This window comes from Micropterus salmoides, unplaced genomic scaffold (genome assembly GCF_014851395.1).
Source record: "Micropterus salmoides isolate LMB-PRFRI ecotype aquatic unplaced genomic scaffold, ASM1485139v1 Ms_hic_scaffold_18, whole genome shotgun sequence".
Lineage (NCBI taxonomy): Eukaryota > Metazoa > Chordata > Actinopteri > Centrarchiformes > Centrarchidae > Micropterus > Micropterus salmoides.
This window is the reverse complement of record NW_024040928.1, coordinates 28,332,224-28,354,817: the sequence shown is the minus strand read 5'-3', so window position 1 is coordinate 28,354,817 and position 22,594 is coordinate 28,332,224. Positions and strand designations below refer to the sequence as shown.

The 22,594-nt window shown below is 42.3% G+C and overlaps 1 protein-coding gene across 1 annotated transcript in view; it reads right to left on the bottom strand.

Moving 5' to 3' along the window:
• The window catches only part of myo6a (myosin VIa), a 164,701-nt gene that overhangs the window by 41,657 nt on the left and 100,450 nt on the right, over positions 1 to 22,594 (bottom strand). The window contains 6 exon segments of the mRNA XM_038726232.1: positions 933 to 1,141; positions 3,796 to 3,946; positions 7,164 to 7,254; positions 13,372 to 13,501; positions 15,840 to 15,917; positions 16,011 to 16,141. Of these exon segments, the coding sequence (XP_038582160.1) occupies positions 933 to 1,141; positions 3,796 to 3,946; positions 7,164 to 7,254; positions 13,372 to 13,501; positions 15,840 to 15,917; positions 16,011 to 16,141 (790 nt within the window).

Sequence of the window (22,594 nt, the reverse complement as noted above, 5' to 3'; positions counted from 1 at the left end):
TTGTTGTGGAATGGAAAAACTATTTTTAGAGACTACTATGTATTCTATAATAATGTCCTCTACATTATAAAATCTCATAATTAATTGAATTAACTCCTCTAAACTAAAACTGTAAAACAGAAAGGGAGGATTTGTTACAGGACTGTTTCATGAAGCTACATTAGTTTTAGCTAGGTGTACCTAATAAACTGGCCACTGAGTGTGTGTGTAAGAGTGGTCTAATATCCGTATTTGTTTTATTTAAAAAGATATTAAGGTTATAAGAAAGCTACTTGTACATAACGTGAGGGGTTTGTTTTCTTGATTCAGTGTCTGAACCTCACATTTTACCAAATTAATCTTTAATTTTATGGCTCCAATAACGCAGCAGTTAACCCCAAATATCAATTTCAAAGTCTAGGGGCAACAGCCGAACTGCTGAAGCCATCGGACACATGAACCAACTCCAGCAAATCCTGAATTAAATCATTTAAACTTGACCTGATTTCTTTACATCGGACTTGTACAAAGACGTTTCCGTATATCTCTGAGGCCGCGGCCGCCGACATTCTTGCGATTGTTCTCCCTGTAATGACGGGCGCTGGGGAATTGAAGCTCATTCTGCTGCTGCACTCGTAAATCACCCGTGGACGAGAGTGTCAGCTAAATGCAGAAAATATAAAAAGCAAGCCTGATAACTCTTCTGTAAAAATAAATCCTTTTGGAGCAGCGATCTTATTATGTAAATCCCCTCTGTTACCTTTAAATATGAGTGAACACTGAGTGTTTTTGTCCACTGCAGCATTTTTCAGGCTTTTGCCGGGTCGAAATACGCCAACTTTGACAAGTGCCTCTTAATTTTTGGCTAAAGCAAAACAAAAATGTTTCATCTGAGCCTCAGTCAAGAGGCTGAAATGTAAAAGTACTCCAACCTGAACCCCCCTCCCACTTACAGTCGGCGGTCCTCCTCCTCCTGCTTGCGCCGCTGCTCCTCCTCCTCCCTCCTCTTCTTCTCCCTCTCCATCTCCTCCTCGATGCGCCGGAGCCGCTCCCTCTCCTCCTCCTCCTTCTTCTTGTTCTGCATGGCGGTCAGCAGCTGCTCCGACCGGGTCACCAGGGCCTGGTACTCGTGGTCGATCTCGATCCGGCTCATGATGGTGCTCTGACAGACACAAAAAAAACAGAATCAACTTAAAGTTGATGCATCTGGACTGCAGGATTTATTTAAAACGGTTAAATGGTGATGATTTAATTCTCAAGTATTCACTTCAGTGGCAGAGAGAGGCCTTTATTGGGGACAGGCTTTTATTAGAGACTAGTGCGCAGAAGATAATTTCATATCCCAACAACAATATATATCCCGATATTAGGGGTGTGACACTTAACCCACGAGATCGAGACGACATCGAGATCTTAACACTATTTTTAAGAAATCTTTAGTGCTGAATTATAAGAAAATTTTGAGCATTAAACATTTTAATTCCTGCATTCAAACTGGTGAAAATGTTTTTATTTATATAAAGAGAAACACAAAATCAGGTGACGATTCAAAATCTATAACCTAACTATAACAGAATGTAAGTCAGTGCAGCTCTCAGATCTGTTATCAACTTATTTAATCTCATCCCTGCTGAGTCATGATTCAGTTTTCCCTCCTCTTTGCGTCTTTGTTTGGGGAAGTAACCTCTTTAAATGTGACTGTGGCTCCTTTTCACCTCAATGATAAAGTATTTAATTTTAATGTAGTTAGAAACTCCTGGACTTTAGTAGCTCCTGTGTTTCAGCAGCTTTCAAAACTTTCTGCACGTTCAGAATCTCTCCCGCAGATCTGTGTGCTCTGACAGGTCCAGACAAAAGGCAGAATATTACCAGACTAACGTTATCATTTAATGAGAAGTCTACCTGCCCTTTACTCTGCTGTGCATTACGTTATTAATCCGCTGGCAGTAACGTTATCCCCTTCAGACCGTCTGCAACCGAAAGCAACTGAAACACTTTTGATCGGGCAGAAATCTCACCACAAATCCACACACGTTAACTTCCAGCGCAGCTCAGATAAAGTGCAGCCAATCAGAGCAAGCTTGCGCCACAGTTGGTAGATGTTTATGTTGCAAGACTCTACCAGCTATGTCACCACTCGTCACAGGTTACGAGATCTCGTCACAGCCCTACCCACTACGGAAAAGGGGTGGTGATGGGGCAGCGGATAAGACACAGGTCAACCAAAGCAGGCCCCGCCGCCGTTAGTTGTCGACAACATCTTGAACATGAGTGAGGAACAGGGGAAAACCACTGAAACGGGGGATTTGGTTGCAAAAAGAAAAGCAACTTTTGTAAACCACTCAGTGGGCTGATGTATGGCTGCTTACTGCGTGAAAGCTCTAGAAAGGATAGTTGTATTTTTTCATATCGTAATATATATATATCGCAGAAAAGAAAAAACATTGCAATGTCAGTTTTTCCAAATATCGTGCAGCCCTACTAGGAGCATTCTGCATTTAAAAGGTCTCTCTACAGATCGATCCATCTTTTAACTTCCTTATTCAAATTCTGCAGATGCCTGTTCGAACTTCGATATTCAATAGACTTTTTGTTTTGTTTTTTACAGATTTACGCTTGTGGGAAATTCCTGAAACTCATGCAGCCGGCCCTCCCTGAAGACTGGAACTTGTTCGGCAAGGTTCACTGTGTAGCAACATCCTAGCAGATAACACAAAGCAAACACCTAGAAACGTCTTAGTAACCACCAAGTGAGGATCTGGCAACACCCCAGCAAAAATGTTGAAGCGTGAATTACATAAAGGCAGTGAGTAAATCTTCCTCAGCAAGTTTATTTCCTGTGCACGCCGCTTCAAAAGCTGTCAGCATCTATAATCACGGCCAAAAATCCAAGCGGCTCTGAGGATGTTCTTTACTGTGATGATGGGGATGTCAGAGCCGCAGACTACAACGTCTCAGCTGGTCTCTACGTCCTCTGAGAGCATCAGGAATCTCACAATTCAATCCCAATCTGACGGCTTCCACAGCCACACCTGACCCGAGGAGGGAAGCGTCTCGTGGCAGATGAATATTCATTCGCATCTGCCAGTTACTCTACAACAAATCCGCAGGGTGGCGGTTTGACGTGACGGGAGCGTCGCACTGCTGAGTCCTTCGACCAGCGTTTGTCCTTCTAATCCCGACATTTACCGCGAGGGGGACAAAGAAGACAGCGATGCTAAATTATGAAAAATTAAGCCGAAAAATAGGATATTAAAGATTCGTGACATTCATAGGCAAGATTATGTCGAAAGAAGGCGGGTCTTAAAGTCGGAGACCGCACACAACTTAATCCAGTTCAACAGCAAACAGCATTATGATAACAAGGAGTCAGGAGTCTCGACAATCCACCAGTTTGGGTAAATCTCTCTGAATCATCCGCTCGCAATGTCAAAAATCATCTCTTCATCTATCCACATGAAACGCTGGACTTCATCATTCTATATTTAAAAAAACTAAAATTGCTGGGGATCCAATCTGTTCTCATTTCATCAAGCAGGGATTTGAGACGCCACCCGTCCGTCAAACTGCACCAGAATGTGGTTTAATTTCATGCTGCCCGTCATCTTCTGAGAGGAGGCGGCACTCGTGTCAAAACGGTGGATATCCTGATTTTAAAACAAAACTCTTCACATGCACGTGTCAGTCAGAGCAGACAGCACCACAAAGGGGCTTTTACTAAAGGATACAGAGGAATTTAGTCTTTAAATACAATTCACAGCTGAATTCAGGGCTTTAATAGCAGCCAGATGAGCTCAGACTGTCCGTCTCACCCACCTTGATTTTGATCATCAGCGTGTCGACGGCGGCCTCCAGCTCCTGGATCTGCCTGCTCATCTCCTGTTTGCCCTCCTTCAGCCCGGCCACCACCTCGGTGAAGCGGTCCATCCTCTTCTTCAGGTTGCGCACCTTGACTAGCCCGTCGATGCTAAACAACATAGAAACATAACATAACATTTAAAAAAGGGGTAATTCCACGCTCCATAAAGGTCAGGTGTAAATCGACGCAGCACAGGCAGAGATATCCCGAGTTATAGATCCTACACTTCCCATAATGCAACTTGATTTCTGAATTCTGTACGTGCATTTTACATCTTTAAACAATATCCTGGATCATAAAGGTCTATGTTAAATATTATTTCTGAGAAAGAACTTTCGGTCTGTTTTGCACGGCAGGTGGCTCTAAATACTACATTACCCATGAGCCTCACTGTCGTTGCTCTGGAGAAGAAGCCAGTCAAGAGGTGCAAATCAGAGCAGTAGCGATTAAAAAAAAAAAAAAAGCCTAGGCATTGAATTTGATGATAAATCTTCACAGCATAGTTACAGAATGAATCCAAAAGTGAATTAATTTAAGATACAAAGAAAATTAGATCATTTTACAACAGGGTTGTAAAATAAAATGCAGTTTGTAGATCCCTTATGCTAGCTTGTATTGCTGGTTTTCTCACCAGTGCAAATATGACAGAATTTTAACCTTCGTGATTGGATGTTTCTCGCCAAAATGCACCTTGGGAGTTTTTATTAAAGGATCAGATATTTTCTAACTCCTTAATAATTTGCACCGGTGATTCAGAACCAGGAGAGTTTCACGTCCATCCAAGCCGCAGAAGTTAAACTGGAAAAAAATGATATATACACAGAATCAGCCCTCACATGAATGTAAATATCTGATTCTATCTTTTCATGTGACAACACTGAAGAAATGACTCTTTGCTCCAATGTAAAGTAGTGAGTGTGCAGCTTGTATAACAGTGTAAATTTGCTGTCCCCTCAAAAAATAACACATCACACAGCCGTTAATGTCTAAACCGCTGGCAAAAAAAGTGAGTACACCCCTCACATTTTTCTAAATATTTGATTCTATCTTTTCATGTGACAACACTGAAGAAATGACACTGTGCTCCAATGTAAAGTAGTGAGTGTGCAGCTTGTATAACAGTGTAAATTTGCTGTCCCCTCAAAATAAAACATCACACAGCCGTTAATGTCTAAACCGCTGGCAACAAAAGTGAGGACACCCCTAAGAGAAAATGTCCACATTGGGCCCAATTAGCCATTTTCCCTCCCCGGTGTCATGTGACCTGTTAGTGTTACAAGATCTCAGGTGTGAACGGGGAGCAGGGGTGTTAAATTTGGTGTTTTGGACTTTTCCTATCAGTCCCTCCGCCTGCTAACCAACCACGTCATAGTCGCCCAAACAAACGAAGCCCTGATGACGTCGGACTTCATAAAGCTCCTCCCACAGCCAAAGAAGACGTTACGCAAACGACACTGACCTTGACCTTATTCTGGATTCCAGTCATGATTCCAAAGACACGAATATGTCAGGTTGACTTTTGGGGAAATGTGCATAAACGGTGGAGCCACCCAGACTTTTGTATTTGATGTGACAGCGCAGCCATAAAAAAAAATCTGATTGTGTGGGATTAGATTTGAATGTCACACACAGAGAGGATCCTGTAAAGCTTATTGAAGTGTATTTTTAAGGGGATAAATGAAGATAGTCTTCTTGGTCAGAGCGGACACTACTGGAATGGTCTTCCTCTAACATCAACTTCATGAGTTACCTTACTACCTCATCTCTGGCACTCGTTACAGGGTAAATGGTAAATGGTCTGTACTACTTAGTCCAATCAAAGCACTTCACACTACATCACATTCACCCACTGATACATTAGAAACAGAAATTAACATTCAAACACACTCACACACTGATTGAACAGCCATCGGGAGCAATTAGGGGTTCAGTATCTTGCCCAAGGACTCTTGGGGGGATTGCGCCTGTATCGTATAGCTGCAGTACTGGAGGCTAAAACCTAAAACCACATTTCCACTGAGTGATCTGCATGATGTTTCTGCACTTTCAGTACTGCATTTCTAGGAAAAGCTTCTTTCTCAAATACTACTTTCTGTCCAACCAGACATTTTAAAAGGTCAGAGAATCAACAATTTATACAAATACACCAAGCCGATCTCTACCACATGAGCCTCGATGTTTTTAAATATCTTATGTAATGTATTTATATATTGTAATGTTTTCCAATACTTATTGAATGATTTTATGCAAAACATATGAAATAATAAACCTGATCGTGTTGCTTTTAATTATCATGAAACAAATCTGAAAGCGATACATAAAACATTTATTATATAATTAAATATAAAACTATTAAAATTTTAAATGAATGTAACGTGCAAAGCGCCTCGTTTAGGAATTTAAATAAAATTAAATAAAGTCAACAGGACTAAAGTAATAAAAATAAAACTAATTTCATGTTTGTCACCAATGTCGTCTTAATTAAATCTCCGCCCCAGTCATTAATACGCCCCCCCAATCACACAGTCCACCTCATCAGCCGCACACCCAAACACAATCACACAGCCTGTTAGCACAGACCAGCAGGTTGCCAGATCAGACAATAACCCCCTGCAGAGGGGAAAAAAACCTTCTTCTTCTTCTTCGCACACTCCCTCTTTCCTCCCACCTGCCCCTGCTCTGGTTTTTATCATCAAATATCAGAGGTAGTAAGCGGAGCTGTACGTGTTGGCGGGCGTGCGCGTCAGGCAGAATGACACTGCTGAGCTGTGAAAGTGGCAGATAATGAAGAAGAAGAAGAGAAAGATGAAGAGCAGGGGGTTTAGGGAGGAACTGGAGGACGGAAGAGAGATATAAAAAGATGAATGTAATGAAGAAGGGAAGGAAGCGTGAAAAGAAACCTGGGGGGGGTCAGGTTGAAATGAGGATGTTAATGAGAAAAGAGGATCGGGGGAGAGGGAGAAAGATAAGAGAAAAGAAATATGGCGTAACGAAAAGAAAGGTGGAGAAAAGAAGCAGGGGGCGGGAAGAGAGGGTGAAGGAAAGGAGACAAGAAAAGAGAAGGTGGAAAGAAAAAATACCTTAAAAAAAAGAGCGAGAACAGAAGCAGAAAGGAAAGAAGGTCGGGAAGAAGAAGAGGCGAAATTTGGAGACAAGCGAGAGAATTTGGTGGCTGGAAAGAAATGAAAGTAAAAGAGGAGGTGGATAAGTAAAGTAAAACAGAGAGGGATGAAGAACTGTGAAAGGGAGAGAGTTTAGATGAATAAAGAGGAGAAGAGGAAAGAGCTGGAGGTAAGAAGAAGGAGGACGACGACAGGACACCCACCGAGGCTTGTGCTTCTTCCTGCACAGCCACATCCGGACCGTCTTCTGCATTTTGATACAGGCGCCGGTCCGGTACAAAATCTTGTTCTTCACTGCAAGAGAGAGAGAAAAGAGTGTTAAGAACTTGTTTTGCACTACATTCTGCACGACCACGCCGGAAATCAAATGTGTGTTTATAGCTGAAAAGAACTGGAGCACCGGTGGGTGTAAGGGACACCAAAAGAACTCTTTTTGATTGGTCGGTACCAAAGATAATGGAAACCCAGCCTTAATCAGGAATAAGCCAGACCAGGCTCCATAAGCCTGACGCTCTCCTGTGAGCTGCCCCTCCAAGCACAGCTCCAGGAGGGACCCCTGTTTCTTTCTCCAAGTACAGAATGTAAATATTAACTACTCAGAATAAGTTTACAAACTTCTACACAGAAGCCACCAGCTTTCAGTCATCCAGGTCACGGTTATCCAAGAAAGGTTCAAGTCGAGGGCAACTGCACCGGGGCCAACGCCTCAGGTCAAGACTTAGCCATTTACCTACATTTGAAGGATAAGGGACACTCTTTCAATGACAACCATTTACATATTTTGGACCGGGAGGACGGGCGGTTAGAAAGAGGTGTGAATCAGGCCATTTACACCAGAATAGAAAGACCAGTCGCTGAACGGAGGAGGAGGGCTAAGACACCACTTATCCTACTTAAACCTACAACGCTGTCCTTTCAGCTCGATGCACCTTGATGACGACCCCGCAGAGGTTAAGTGGCTGGGATTCCCTGCCAGACAGTCAGAACTGATAAGCCCCTTGGGTGAGAGGCGAAGCGCTTTCAAGCACCCGCAACCTTCACCGTCCACTTGCCCCCGATTCTGACCTTCCTTGGACACCAGCCGTCTGTGAGGGAAGCTCGTCCCGCTGTTGTCCTCTGTGAAAACCCTCAGAAGTTTTACAAACTGATAAACTCCACGGGTTTTTACTCACGTGCCTTATCTAAAGTAAAACACCTCTTATTCCAAGTTTTTGAAAAAGTTATCAGCGCTTTTGTTTCCCTTGACTAGTCAGTCTTCACTCTGCAGTATGTTCAGATAGCCGGTTCCTGCAAGCGTGAGCATTTTCCCACCGTACTTGCCTCCCTCCACTCGATCCCTGTCCGTTATGGAGTTCATTTTAAAACCTTGCCATTTTGTCTACTGAGCACTTCATGGATTGGCTCCCTCTTATCTATCTGACCTTTTAACCCCTTATACGCCATCTGAGGCACTCAGGTCTGCTGATCAGTCATTTCTGGTCGTCCCTCGTGCTTTGGCGGAAGCTCGGGGATCGTGTGCCCTCTCAGTCTGCAGAACAAACTGCCCCCTCTACCGAGTCCTTCAACAAAGCACCTGCATATATTCAAGCTTTCTTCTGCCTTTGTTTGTAAAGTTCTTTGGTCAGCTCAAGTTGTTTTAAATATGCTTTAGAAATAAATTTGACTTGGCTTTAATTTGTAATGAATATAGTGAATTTCATACAGTTTTACATTCTGTGACAGTTGCAGGATTTCTTGATCTCTTTACAAAACAAAAAGCACCATTCATCATTTCAGCCTTTTCCCAGGTCTTTGGCAACATAGATGCTTTTTTCTGTCGCGCCAGTGAAGCGAGTTCAAATTGAATTGAAGTGAGAAAATTAGAGGGAGAGAGGAGGGGAAAAAAAAAAAAAAAAAAAGAGGGAGCGCCGGAGAGATGAAGGGTGAAAGATAAATAGAGACAGATATCGATAACATCACTGTCTGCAGCCAAATAAATTAAATTTTGTTAAGAACTTCTACTCCAACGATAACAGAACTGAATTAATAGCTCTGGATTTACTGAACTGAATTTTCGACTGCCTTTTACGACTGCTGCTGCGACATTATGAACCTTGCGGATCGGACGAATGCATTTATTTTTAATGGGATATGATGATATGCTTCGGCAACACCTGCTTCGGTTCAGTTCCTGCCAATAAAGCTAGTTTTCAATTAGATCGATAACGACAACAAAGAGCTGGAGGCGGAGATAAGGACAGTTAGAGAGAGAGAGAGAGATCTGCAGAGACTAATAGAGAAAGAGAGGGGTGGACAAACCGAGACAGAAGGAGAGAAACTACTAGGGAAGAAAGAGCGATTAAGACAGACACAGAGAGAGAGAGGTGTTATGATAGCAGCCTGCAGTGACTGACATGAACTCTCCTCAGACACTGCAGTGATAAACATAAGAAAGCAGACAGATATCCCCCTCCTCCAGGAGCTCAACCCCACATTATTAACAGCAGTCTGTCTCTGCTGCACAGTCTCTCTGCTGCAGATTACACCGCCCATGGTTTGTTTTGCTGTTGTACTCTGCTCCATCCACGAGGCCCTTGGGTATTTTTTTTGACAGCCATCTGTGCATACTGATCCATCTCTTGTTTGCATGATCGGATTTCCAACATGACTGCCTGGACAAAACTGAGAGCGATAAGGAGCAAATGCACCGAAAGCTGCGATAGGGAGAGCGAGCAAAAGAAAAGCGATGCATAAATTTGTGGAGAATTACTCTCCACTCTATGCGCCGTTCATGCAACCCGGTTTCAGGGTCATCAACATGACAGGGTTTCTTTAAGTTACTCGTACTGAGACTTCTGGGAACCAGGTAACGACAGCTGCTTAGCTCTTATATCAAACAAAACTGTCTTCTCTATGGGGTTTCCTCTCAGTTTGAAGAACATAGAGCTGTCCTGCTGTTAGCTATTCATTTATAAACTAAACCAAATCCACGCAGACTCAGACTCGGGGGGTTAGCGTGTGTCCTGCTGCTGATCATCAAACTACCTTCAGCTTGGTGTCTAACCTGCAGCGTGACTGAACGAGCCGCTCGTATCGTCTTGAGATCATTTAGAGTCACTAGACGATGGTCTAAAACAATGTTCTCACTCGTTTGATACTACGTTTGCTGTGTGAATTTGCATTTCTGCTTATTTTACACTGAAACTTAATTTATTTCTTAGAAAGTGTAATGACTTCTTCTGACTGTAGTGGAGAGGAGGTGGCACGCCTCCAACATGATACGCTGTGGAAAACCGTGCTCTACATCTTCTTGTCACATTGTGAAGGTCACTGAAAAAATCCTCTGTGAAATCCTTTGAAACTAGGGGTGGGAGAAATAATCGAGTCTTAGATGCATCGCGATGCGGACGAGGAAGATTATGAATCGATTAACAAATGTCTAAAAATCGATTATTTAAACGCTAATTGATAAAGAAATGTTGACGGAACGCAAAAAAGGCGGGACTCGCGGAAGTGCGGCGCCCGGATCGTCTGTGGATCGCAGCCTGTATTCGGCACATAGGCATAGACTGTATAAAAGAAAGAGCGCCAGCTAACATGTCCTCTGTACAAGGGCTTACTCTCCGTCCCCCACACCAGACTTTAGGGGACAGATCCTTCAGCGTCACAGCCTGGAACTCATCCCCACAGAAATGCTCCCTGTCGAAGACACTTTCAGAGATCTACTAACAACGCAGCTCTTTACCAAGGCATTCAATCCCGAATGACTTTTTGTTGTTCTGTCACTGTAACAATGTGTAACGCGTCCTTGGGTCCTGTGAAAGGTGCTAAAAATATTTATTTATTTAAGTAACGTTAGCTAAATTAGTAACAAAGCTGTATGTCACTTGTAACTAAACTACTAGTGAAGGGTTGAGAACATCAGGCACAAGCTGAGACTAAACTGGTGTGCGGCTCTGCCCTGTACACATCCTGATTATTATTTTTCAGTGTTCAGAGGAGTCTGACGACTGACTGGGTGTTAAAGAAATGATGGACCATGGAGCTGAGGTTAATAAAGTGAATTAGGGATGCAAACAAGTGCTTTTAAGCTAATTAGGAGCTTGGTAATTATCCAGGGATCCTGGATAGAAAAAATGATTGATAATGGTTTCATAATCGAATCGCAGCCCTCTGATTCCCACCCCTATTTGACAGAAGTCAGCGTGGCTTAAGGTTGTTTCAACTGGATCGCTTATCGACTATTAAAGGGACGATCAGCAATTGGTTTTTCACGCGCCGATGTTAAGGCGATTTTAACTAACTCACTATAGGAGCTAAGATGACATAAAAAAAGTCTCTAGAATCTGCACCACACTGCAGTGTTTCCCAATCATTGATTTATTTGTGGCGACACGACACAAGATCAACGCTGACCGCTACATACTATAGCTCTCTCTCTCTCTCTCTCTCTCTCTCTCTCTGTCAAACACACTGAAACGGAGCCGTGTGTTTTTAGAAAACTGATGCATTGAAGGTAACTCTGAGAAGTTAGTCCATCTATTTTCTAAATGGTGGCGGTTGACACGCTGTACATAGCTGCTAGCGACTGCGCCCTCCTCCTTCCTCACACTCTAAGGGAGAAGCCAGCCACGGCCGCATGAACTCACGATCTAGTTCTTTCGGTCGTGACCCGGCCTTCTATTTCATAGTTGAGGGTAAGAACGAAAGTTGACCGGTACATGGAGAGCTTTGCCTTCCAGCTCAGCTCTGTTTTTGTAACACTGGTTCATAAGAGCAAATGCAATATGGCCCCCGGTGGTAAACTCCTTCACTTGGGGTAAGAATTCATTCCCAACCCAGAGTTTAATATCAGTGAAGGGATATTTCCTTTATTCGGGGTAATATCACAGGTTTCCACAGGTCATGTAAAGGTAATTTGCTGAGCTAAAGTAAGGTAACAGTGTGCGACTGTCTGCCGCAGCTGCTGCCTTCATAAAGACGCCCCTCTGTGATCCATCTCCTACGTAACCCCAAGGTTGAGATTATCTTCGCTTCGTTTCATTCCTAGGAGGTTTAGACCGTCTCCGGTATGAGAATGCAATGCATGCGACCTTCAGATCCCGTCGTGACTTAGGTAATGCATTAGTGTCCAACATCCGAAAGATTGGCTGCTCAGATTTAGGCCAGTTAAAGGTGACCTTGCAGGGAAAGACCAGAGACACTGAGGGGAAAGCTGAGAGGTAAATATTGTGGACCAAGAGGGATTCTTCAGATTAGATTTGGAACTAAATTGCGTCTGCACTCTGTGTTGCTGCCGCCAGTCTCCTCGGTTGGACTTCAATAAACAAGGCTCTGTAAGACATCCTGAGTTTACCTGACCCGCTCCCAACAATTTCCATAACAACGTCCACTTACAGACGAGGGCAGCCGTTTCTCAGATGAGATGTCTGCAGCTTGTAGCGAGGCTCAAAGCGTGGCTTGTTCACAACTTTTGTTCCGTTGCATAATTCATTGTGACGTTGAAGCTTCCACAAGTGATGCCGCCCCTAGAAACATTATGTCATCTTGTTGTCATCTGACGCGTGGCGACTTCTCTTCACATCAGGTCACACTAATTGTGAATATATATAAGTATTCAGATGACATCACAAGGTATAATAGCTCAGATAGCAGGCGGTATTTTTCAGTTAGTCCTGGATCAACACAGATCTCCACATTCCCATCAGTAAAACATTCTGTTGGCACCCAGTCACTGCATAACAGAACTGCATCCAAACAGCTTAAACTGAATAAAACCTTAATCCAGACATGGCCGATAGCTGCTTTACTCAGTCCATGTGAATGCTGGTATATAGTGTCCCTTCTATTATTAGAAACGCACAAAATGGTGACTACTCTGATCAAATACATGCCAATAAGTCAAACTATAGGATTGGAGCTCTGTCCAGTCAACTTTCCTTCGTTCCTACACCTGTGGTCATGAAGACCTAGATCGAGGGTACAAGCGACTGAAATGGGTTTTCTCAGGAGGGTGTCTGGCCTCTCCTTTAGAGATAGGGTGAGAAGCTCAGTCAAGTGAGAGGAACTCTGAGTGGAGCCAGTTGAGAGGAGAAACTAGCCTGGAAAATCATCAGGACCCCCCCAGTCAGAGCTGGTCAATGTGGCGCGGCCCCCTGCTGGAGCTGCTGCCCCCACAACCTGACCCCGGATGAGCGGTTGAAGTATTTTGGAACTAAACTGTAGCGAAGGGAGAAAGCAGTCGCCCTACCCGGATCCGAAACCGGGTCTACAGGGTACTAAACATGCAACTTCACCGCAACGCCAAAGTTGCACATTCTCCACCGTAGAGATGGTACGCTGTCACCGCCGTTTTTTTATATATGACTTACTAAACATTATTAATGCACACAAGTAGCTCCATCACAGCGGACCAGAACAGATGCTGCTTACATTTGATGACGGACAGCGCGCACCACTGGACCTTCTTCCAGCGGCTGTGGATGAGCCACTTGTTGACCTTCTTCACCAGCTCTGCCAGGTGGTCCGGGTCCGACTTCATAATCTGGTCAAACTCTGCAAACTGAACAGCGGAGAGAGGTACGTCAGCCGGAAACACTAAACAATGTTAATGAAACACCAGATCGATGACGTTTGCGAAGCACAAGTACTTAAAAAGTATTTGCACTAAAATCTAACATAAGTCAGAATCACTTTTATTGCCAGGTATGTGTACACATACAAGGAACCCGACTCCGGTTTCACATTGTTCTTAATGTGCATACACAGAATGAGCATAAATTATCAGAACGACAAGCTCAGCAAAACAGACGTAAACTGCTACACATATATAAAAAACAAACAAACATTTGTAGAGAGCAAGACAACAGTGCAGTGAAGCAGAGTGCAAACGATACTAGAATAAATCATTTTGTGCAGGTGCAGTATTTAATGGACATTACTGGTCAAAAGTTTTAGAACAAGTTCATCTAGCTTGTAAAAGTAAGCAGCAAACTGCTAAAATTAAAAAACTACATTTACCAACTGCCTCATTCTGGAAACATTTACCAAAACAGATTAAAATTAACCATTAAATGAGTTATGTAGGATCAACCGATGACTAACTGGTCTGTCTTCCTTCATCAACATTATATAATATTATTAAACAAATAAGGCCTCTGAGGGTGGATTAGCAGGCTGTTCCAAGGTGTTTACTCTAGAAATGTGTTTCAAGGCTCCGTTTTCTTGCACTGCTGCAGAATAACTTAAAGTTGTTAACTCATTACTTGAAGCCTGAAAACTGTATCTCTCTGAAATTTACATTTTGTCAGTTTTGCTGACCTAAACTGTGACTTTACCTTCTTTAATTATTATGCAGCAGTGGAAGTAAATGAAGCCTTGAAACACATTTCTACAGTAAACACCTTGGAACAGCCTGTTATTACACCCTCAGAAGCTTTATTTGGACAAAATTATATATAATATAAACGAAGGAAGGCAGAACAGCAGGTCATCGGTTGATCCTACAGTGAAATAATGAACAAAAGTCCTTTATTTAACTGTTAATCATTCTAATTATCTCTGAAAATGTAAACGTTGTTTTTCCACTTTGGCAGTTTGCTACTTACTTTTGTACCATTTAAGGTTTTTCACTGGACCTGAACCTACTTATATTAAAATACAAACTAGAAAAATGGGGGTGCTCTACAACTTTTGAACATGAGGTAGGTGGATACGACACGAACAGCACGTGCATATGTGTTAAGAGTGAGGGAATACGTAATTCTGTGTCATGATCAGCAATGATTAGAAGAGATTTTGATAATCAATAATAAAAACATTCCCTGGTTCAAACTTCTCAAATATGAGACTTTGCTGCTGCTGGGCTTAAAAAACGACCAGATCCTGTACATCTGTAATTCTGGTGGTTGACAACTTTTCTCAATGTATATCATCATATTGCTAAACCCCGCTTCTGCACAACACAGATATTTTTCAGACACTACTGTCAACATCTTGTAATATTAATATCTGCAGCCTGTGAGAATCCATTTCATATTTCACTAAAGCGTGGCCTGAAGCGTAAACGTACTGTATATATTTATCTAAGCTACAGTGAACTCTTCTTCATCCATGCATCTTTTATAACAAGGTCAAAGCTCATGGCAGTGCTGCTGAATGCTTTCTAACACTTACTGCGCTTGATTTGAAAGCTGAGAGCTACTCCCTGACAGCGTAGCTGGCATCTCTTGTGTTGTGATCATGTCCTCTGGAAACCTCTAACTTCCAGACCTTGAGAGTGCTGCTGCCGCCTTAACAATGAAACAGCGTCCAAGTTTGATTTCTGACAACGTGGATTATGAGTGCCGGGCTTTCGGTTACCTAAAGCCTAAAATATACTTTTCCGCCGTGCTGCAGCTGTAAACCCCAGCCATCTCTGCAGGTTTAAACAATTATTTACAAGTACCATGTGATGTTATGTCCAAAAAAAATCTGATCCCTGACGCTTCCACAGGGATGGAAAGAGTAATGAAAGCATTCGAGTTCAGGCAACAGAGGACATATGTATTTTTTATTTATCCCTCCGAGCTAAATCTACAGTGTCAGACTTGCAGTTTGTCCTGCACAGTGTGTACCAAGGTCCTCTGCAACAAACACTTTCACAAAGGCCTCCTGGAAACCACACGCCTAACCCAAATGTGATGAATTATTTATCCACTAGAGAAATAAAAACCCCATATGTTGGCACTGGTTTGTTCAAAAAAAAATCTCATCTTGACTCACCTCAGCAGCCAAAATGACTAATGCGCTTTCCCTCTGAATCTATTGTCTTTCTTTAGGGAAAACAAAACCTATATTATTAGCTAGTGCAATGGAGGGGAGGGGGGGGGGGGGGAGAGCAGGTTTTCAAAACGTCTCACCTTCCCGGGCCGGAAAAACACTCTGGTCAGGCCAAACTTGTAGTCATTCTCATTCAGTCCCAGAGCTTTGAATAAAGCCTGCAACACAAACACGCAGGACATTGATAAACACGGACATGTGGCCGCATTAAAATGGTAATAAAAGCTTGGATCGGGGCTCGGAGAACTGACCTTGCAGAAGAGACGCGGGTCGAGGCGGGTGAGTTTGGGGGGCATGTACTTCTGGTACATGTTGTAGAGTTCGTGGAAGGGAGCCCTGGAGGGGAAGCCGCCCTGCATCAGGTCCAGCACCGACACCATACCTGTGGAAGCAGGGAGGAAGGGGGGGAAATTACTGGACAGGAAGTTCCTTCAGAGTTCAGACAGATCGGTTCAATTAATATGAATATGAATGAAATTCTTCTAAAACTAAGGTTGGGTATCAAACCTTCACCGAGTATCAAAATCTGGCATTTAGTCAGATTCATACTCGTATAAATTATTTTTTAATCAGATGGTTCCTGATGTAAAATCTAAATTTTGCCAATATTTAATATTTGAGAACTGTATTAACATCCTGTACATATTAACATTTGACAGTGGTACAGCTGAGGCTGTTGGGAGTGTCGTTCCTTTAAGCAGATATTTGGTCACAAACGTTTTGGGCGAATTTTCACCTGATGACGGCAGCAGATAAAATGTCAGAGGATCACCAAAGTAAATATTTATCTTGAGGGGACATGTGCACCGCATTTCATGGCAGTCCATCCAACATGTGTCCACACATTTTTAGGGCTGACGCCTAATAGTCAAAGATTTGATGCTTCGATGGGCGGAGCCTGATTCGACTGTTATTCACACAGTCGGAGCTTCGCGGTGAAACGAGGATCACGCCGTTTTGGCGATATGAGGGGTGCTCAGCGTTCAACATTTCAACGTTTAATTTTGTAAATAAACGTGTAAAGAGAATAAAAATAATAATAATAATAAATAAAGTGTAACCCGAACCCTGGGGCGTCACTGCGCATGTGTAGGCGTAAATTTACAGTGTATGTTGAATGAAGAGAGACTGCAGGCGGAGCCATCAGTCGACTACAGGCTGGACTTGATGATTCTGATTCTATGTAAATCCTTAGTCGGGGACAGTCCTACACATTTTACCCTGAACCAAAAATGTCAACCTGCTGATGGCGGAACATGGAAAGTCAGAGGGAAGCAACTAAGCAACTCAGTGAAAGGGGCTGCAACTAAAGATTATTCTCATTGTTAATAAATCTGTCCATGATTCTCTTGTTTGGTCTATGAAATGTCTGAAAATTGTGTTTTAAGGTATCTTGTTTTGTCCACGACCCAAAGATATTCAGTTTACCGTCATAGAAAACAGAAAATATTTGCATTTAAAAAGCTGAAAAAATTTGTCAAAACGATTCACCGATGATCAAAATAGTTGGCGATTAATTTAATAGTTGACAACTAATCGATTAAGCGTCGCAGCTCTATCTGGAAAATATGAAGGTTTGTAACAAATTATGTGCCAATACATCTAGTAGATGTTGAGATATTTCACCAGATAACTGAAAAGTTTGGCCTGCTGTTGGCGCTGGATAAAGAGTCGGGGGGGGGGGGGGATCATTAGGATTCACCCTCTGGGGATTATAAATATCTCTACAAAATGTCAAGACAAATCAGTCAATATCTATTGAGATATTTCAGTCACCAACCAACTGACCGACATTGCCATGATCCCTAAAGCCACGATGCTCGCATGGCTAGAAACATGTTTATCAGTCATATATATATATATATACTATATCTAGTTATCCCTGCGAGGTTGCGGGGTGCTGGAGCCAATCCCCGCTGTCCTAGAGCGAGAGGCGAGGTACGCCATGAACATGTCGCCAGTCCATTAGAAGGCACAGAAAAACGAACAACCACTCGCACTCACACCTAAGGGGCATCAGAGTAACCGATTAACCTGCATGTGTTTGGACGGTGGGAGGAACCCACGCTTAAACGGGGAGAACGTGATCACTGCCTCATTCTGGAAACTGTATTAAAACTTCAAACATTCCCTTATTTACCCAACAATCAACTGTGATCCTAAGAACTACAGATCCAATAATGCATCTTAGAAAAAGGACTTTGAAATAACAACATCAAAACAGCAACACGGGCTTATAAGGCCGCATCAGCATCCTCCGTCAGCCCTGTGTGCTCTCACCTTTTCTCTTTTTGTCAGTACCGTCGTGTTTATGTTGTCATGACTTTCCAGACTGTTGCCCTTGACACATAATAATAATAATCTGTTCGCAGAGACCCCCTGTAAACGTGGATAATTTGGCCTCTTTGAAGCATTGTTAGTCATCTCATTTTGTTTTGAAAGAGTATATCAAAGGACTCATTTTCAGACCTCTTTCGTAGCACAGACGCTGCTAATTAGCATTCAGTGTAAATGAACCACACTATCAGCAGAGTTTGTATCTGTCATTAAGTTACTTCAAAACCAAAGTCCTTAGCCATGAAGTGTTTTTAAACTATTTTGCCTCCCTCCCCTGCACAACATTAAGTATATTCAGTTTTGAAGAATTATGTAATCGTTAAACACAGCTGATATTTCTGGCATCAGAGAGCACGACTCAAATTCCAACAGTACAGGCAAGCCGGCCGCTTCATTAAGCCGTAGCATGTTAGCATAACGCTAATTCTACTGAAAATCCCAGTTAGCATTAATTATAGCATTACCAAAAGTGCATAAGACCCTAACAGTAATTTTAGCTTTTGCATATTATGTGCTGATGTTGTCAGACTTGGCAACTGTGGCAACAAGAGGCAATTTCCAGAAGGCAATTTAGCTAACATTAGCCACCGTGAGCTAACGACCATGCCTGAACAAGTAGGGCTGTAGCAGTGAAATGAACAAGGGGGCGTTTTACTGGCCGACAATTTAACATTTTTACAATTCAATTCAAGTGGTGGTGATGGAGCAGTGGATAAGACACATGCCTTTGGGTTCAGTTCCCCACTGTGACACTTAACCCCTCGTTGCTCCAGAGGCGTGCGACCTCTGACATACTTAGTTAACTTAATTGTAAGTTGCTTGGGATAAAATCATCAGCTACATGAAAAAATGTAATGTAATGTAAGAGAAAAAAGTTTTACGGTCTGTGAACTTAAAATGTGGTGTAGATGCATTTAAAGTAAATGTGTGTTGCTCAACACTGGTGTCCAATGTCTCCACCTACTGATACTTGTATATTAAAAAACAACTCGGCAGCCAAAGCTAAGCGACTAAATCTAAGTAAAATTTTGTAAACACACCGACACAGCTGGATGGAAAAATAAGGATGCAACCAGAGTCATGTGAATTCACCCTCTCGTCTCGTGTCATTTCATCCCCAGACAGCTTTTTGTGTTTTTCCACCAACAGAGCGACACGAGCTGACAGACCGAACACTGCCATTCACACAGCCACAGCATGGCTAAAAATACTGTTTGTGCTGCCAATTCTGTGTAGAAGAAAAGTGGAAAGCAACAATGCAACTATCTCAGCCGTACACGCCTGATAATATAAATTTCCTCTTGGGCATTCAGATAAAGCTGAAACCCTGACTTTAGGCCCCAAGCTGCACATTACTCATACCAGACCTCCATTTGTAATTGCTGCACAGTTTCCCAAAGGATAATCTTCGTGTCGCCCTTACTAGAGATCTGTTCCTCAATAATTACATCAAGGCAATTTGCTAAAGTTGTGTACGTTCACCTCGGAGCCCTTGGGGGGGGGGGAGCAGGCATTTAAACCAGATCTGTGCTTTTGATTTGAAAAACAAAACAAACCTGAAGCTTCACTGCTAGAAATAATCAACTCAAGCCAAGTGGTCATGTGAACCGGAGTTCCTGAACATTTTATCCCAGCGTTAGTCTCCCTCCGCTGGCTCCCTGTAAAATCACCCACTGCTTATTAAGTCCTACTTCTAACTTACAAGGTATTACACAGCTTCAATATGTCACTGATTTAGCTAAGCCGTCTAAGCCTGTCTGTGCTTTCTGCCCCAAAAGAATAGGCTCAAGGTCGCTCTGGTCAGAAGATCCAGCCCTTTCTCAGGATGCAAACATTATGGAAAACTTCTTTTTGTACTTGCATTTGCTTTCGTAAGGTTCCCAGATTAACATATTTATTTCTCAGAATGAGTGTCAGAGCTTTATGTGAAACTAACTGGGTCTTGCTGTCGCTGTTTTGGTCATGATTTCCTTTCACAAACATTCAGATTTGGGGACAAAGGGTGGATTTTATTTAATGACGTTTTTCAGTTCTAGTGCTGATATGATACGAGTTGGTGTCACTGTGACAAAACAGCTGTTGATTGTAACACTAAATCCTTTTTTTTAGAGTCAAAATACATGCCATTTCATTATATGATCATTTAATCCTGGTCGCATTCTATAGTTTTCAGTAATTTGCCTAAAGACTCAAATAATTCTGCTACGTACTTATTGTAAAAGAGAGTACAGTCATGTTAGTGGCTCTGTACAGCATTAGGTAAATGAGCTAAATGCTAAAATCAGCATGCTATCATGCGCACAGTGACAATGCTATCATGCTATAGTGATTACCATCTTAGTTTAGAGTGTAAAAGTTGTCTTAATTAGCACATAATACAAAGTGCAGCTGAGGCAAGTGGACACATTATAATTTTTGACATGATTAAAAAGCAAACGATACCCAACGTTAATACAGTTCATTCAATTACTGCCTGTACCAGATTTCATGGCAACTCATTTAATGGCTGTTAAGGAGCTAGAGGAGGAGTCTTTAGGGGAAAGTCATCAGATTATCTCCCCTGGGATCCATGAAAGTCTTTACAAACTTTCATGCCTATCGATCAGATTGAGATATTTAACAGAATAAGTGAAAACTTTGACCTGCTAGTGGCACTTTGACCTCTAGAGACCTGGAATATTTGTGGCAAATTTCATGGCCATTAATCCATCGAACAGTTGTCAGGATTTATGAAGGACAGATTAGGATAGGATGGATTCATCCTCCTGGGGACCACGACTGTCTAAACAAACTTTCATTGCAATCCATCCAAAAGTTGCCAAGATATCTGAAAGACAGACTTTGCCTTGCTGCTGGTGCTAGAAGAGAACTCAGAGGATCAGCCAAGTCTGTAGGATTGATCCTCTGGGGACCACGACCGTCTAAACAAACTTTCATTGCAATCCATCCAAAAGTTGTTGAGATATTTCAGTCTGTGTCAAAGTGGAGGATCGACCAACTGACTGACATCCTCAGACCTGTGCTGCTAGTGTGGCTAAAAATCTGTGCACCTGGTTCTCTACACTCCGAATTACTACAAGTAAACTTACGATTTCTGGTTGAACAAGCTTACAGTGATGTAAACCGGCACTTCAACGCGTCATTTTCATTATAAATTTAACTCTCATACTCGAACATTCAATTCAGCAGTTAAACCGAAGGGGGACGTCTTTGAAACGCTTCTTTTGTCCGGCCATCAGTCAAAAAAAATATTAAATAAATTCTGTTTAAGATTATACAAAACTGAAAGAAGCGGTAAATAATCTCTTTTATGAAACTGGGACCAAAGAATGTTTTGCTCAAATGATTGATGACTGATGATTTAGAAGATCATATAGCACTGTGGGTGGTTAGTTACCAAATTACAGTCGGTATTCTGCTGATCTTTACTCCGTAAAGTAGATATATTTCTATTCATCCTTATTTAAAACAACAACGGTGATTTAAAACTTAATCCTCACATGAGAAACTAATCAGGAACATCAGTGGAGAATCAGACTGCAGGCGCACAGTTTAAGTTCTTTATAAATATATATCTTTTTTTTTTTGCTGGTGTTCATGTGAAGGCGAACACAAATATCCCTTTTGGATGGCAGCACATGTTTATTATGCAATATCTTTAATAAAAGAAAAAGGATCATCTTGTCAACCAACACCTGAGGTTACCTACTCCCCCTTTACGATCGCCGGTTTTCATTATCTAGGATTAGGCTGCTTCTTGGTCGCTGAACATCCTGTTTTGGATCTAACCCCGTCATGTTGGTACACAGAGGCCTCCCCCGTCTAATCCAAACTATCACCGTTTCGATTCCCAGTCCAATAAAACTGATAGAGCGCTTCCCGGGGTGCAGTATCTGAACAGGGCATCGCTGCGTTTGTGTGGATGAAAGCAAAACTCAGACTCTCTGAGGATATTAAACCCAAGCTCATCATTTCTTTTCTTCCTAACCTGGCGGGAGGGAGGGGAGCGTCGCAGGCTTGGTTTGGGGAATAGGAGAAAGTTTAAGAAATTGGGGTTAAAGTCACAAAGTAAGATTAAGACAGCAAGTAAGACAGCACACAGGAAATAAGGGCAGCCAAGGACTTCAAAAGACACAGAATTTATTTACTAGCCATCCGTGAAAACAGCGGTGTGTGAATTAACATTTGTGGGGATTTGGTTTGAGCATCCAATTAACTTTATTTTGCTTTTCTAACATCTTCAGGAGTTTAAGTTTTATCGATACGATCTATAAACTAAGTCGGTCATTTCTGCTTTTTAACTCTCTGGATGCGGCATCATCTTTAAATCTTACCTGTACAAAACTCGAATGAACATGAACATTTTTATCTGTGACAACTGAGTAAACTCAATCAGCATGTAGACCTCGGGTTGAGATTGTTTTGTCAATGTTTTGTGTAACTAATCCGGGCTTTGGCTGTTGTGACTTTAGTACTCTGAGGTATGTGTGCTACATTT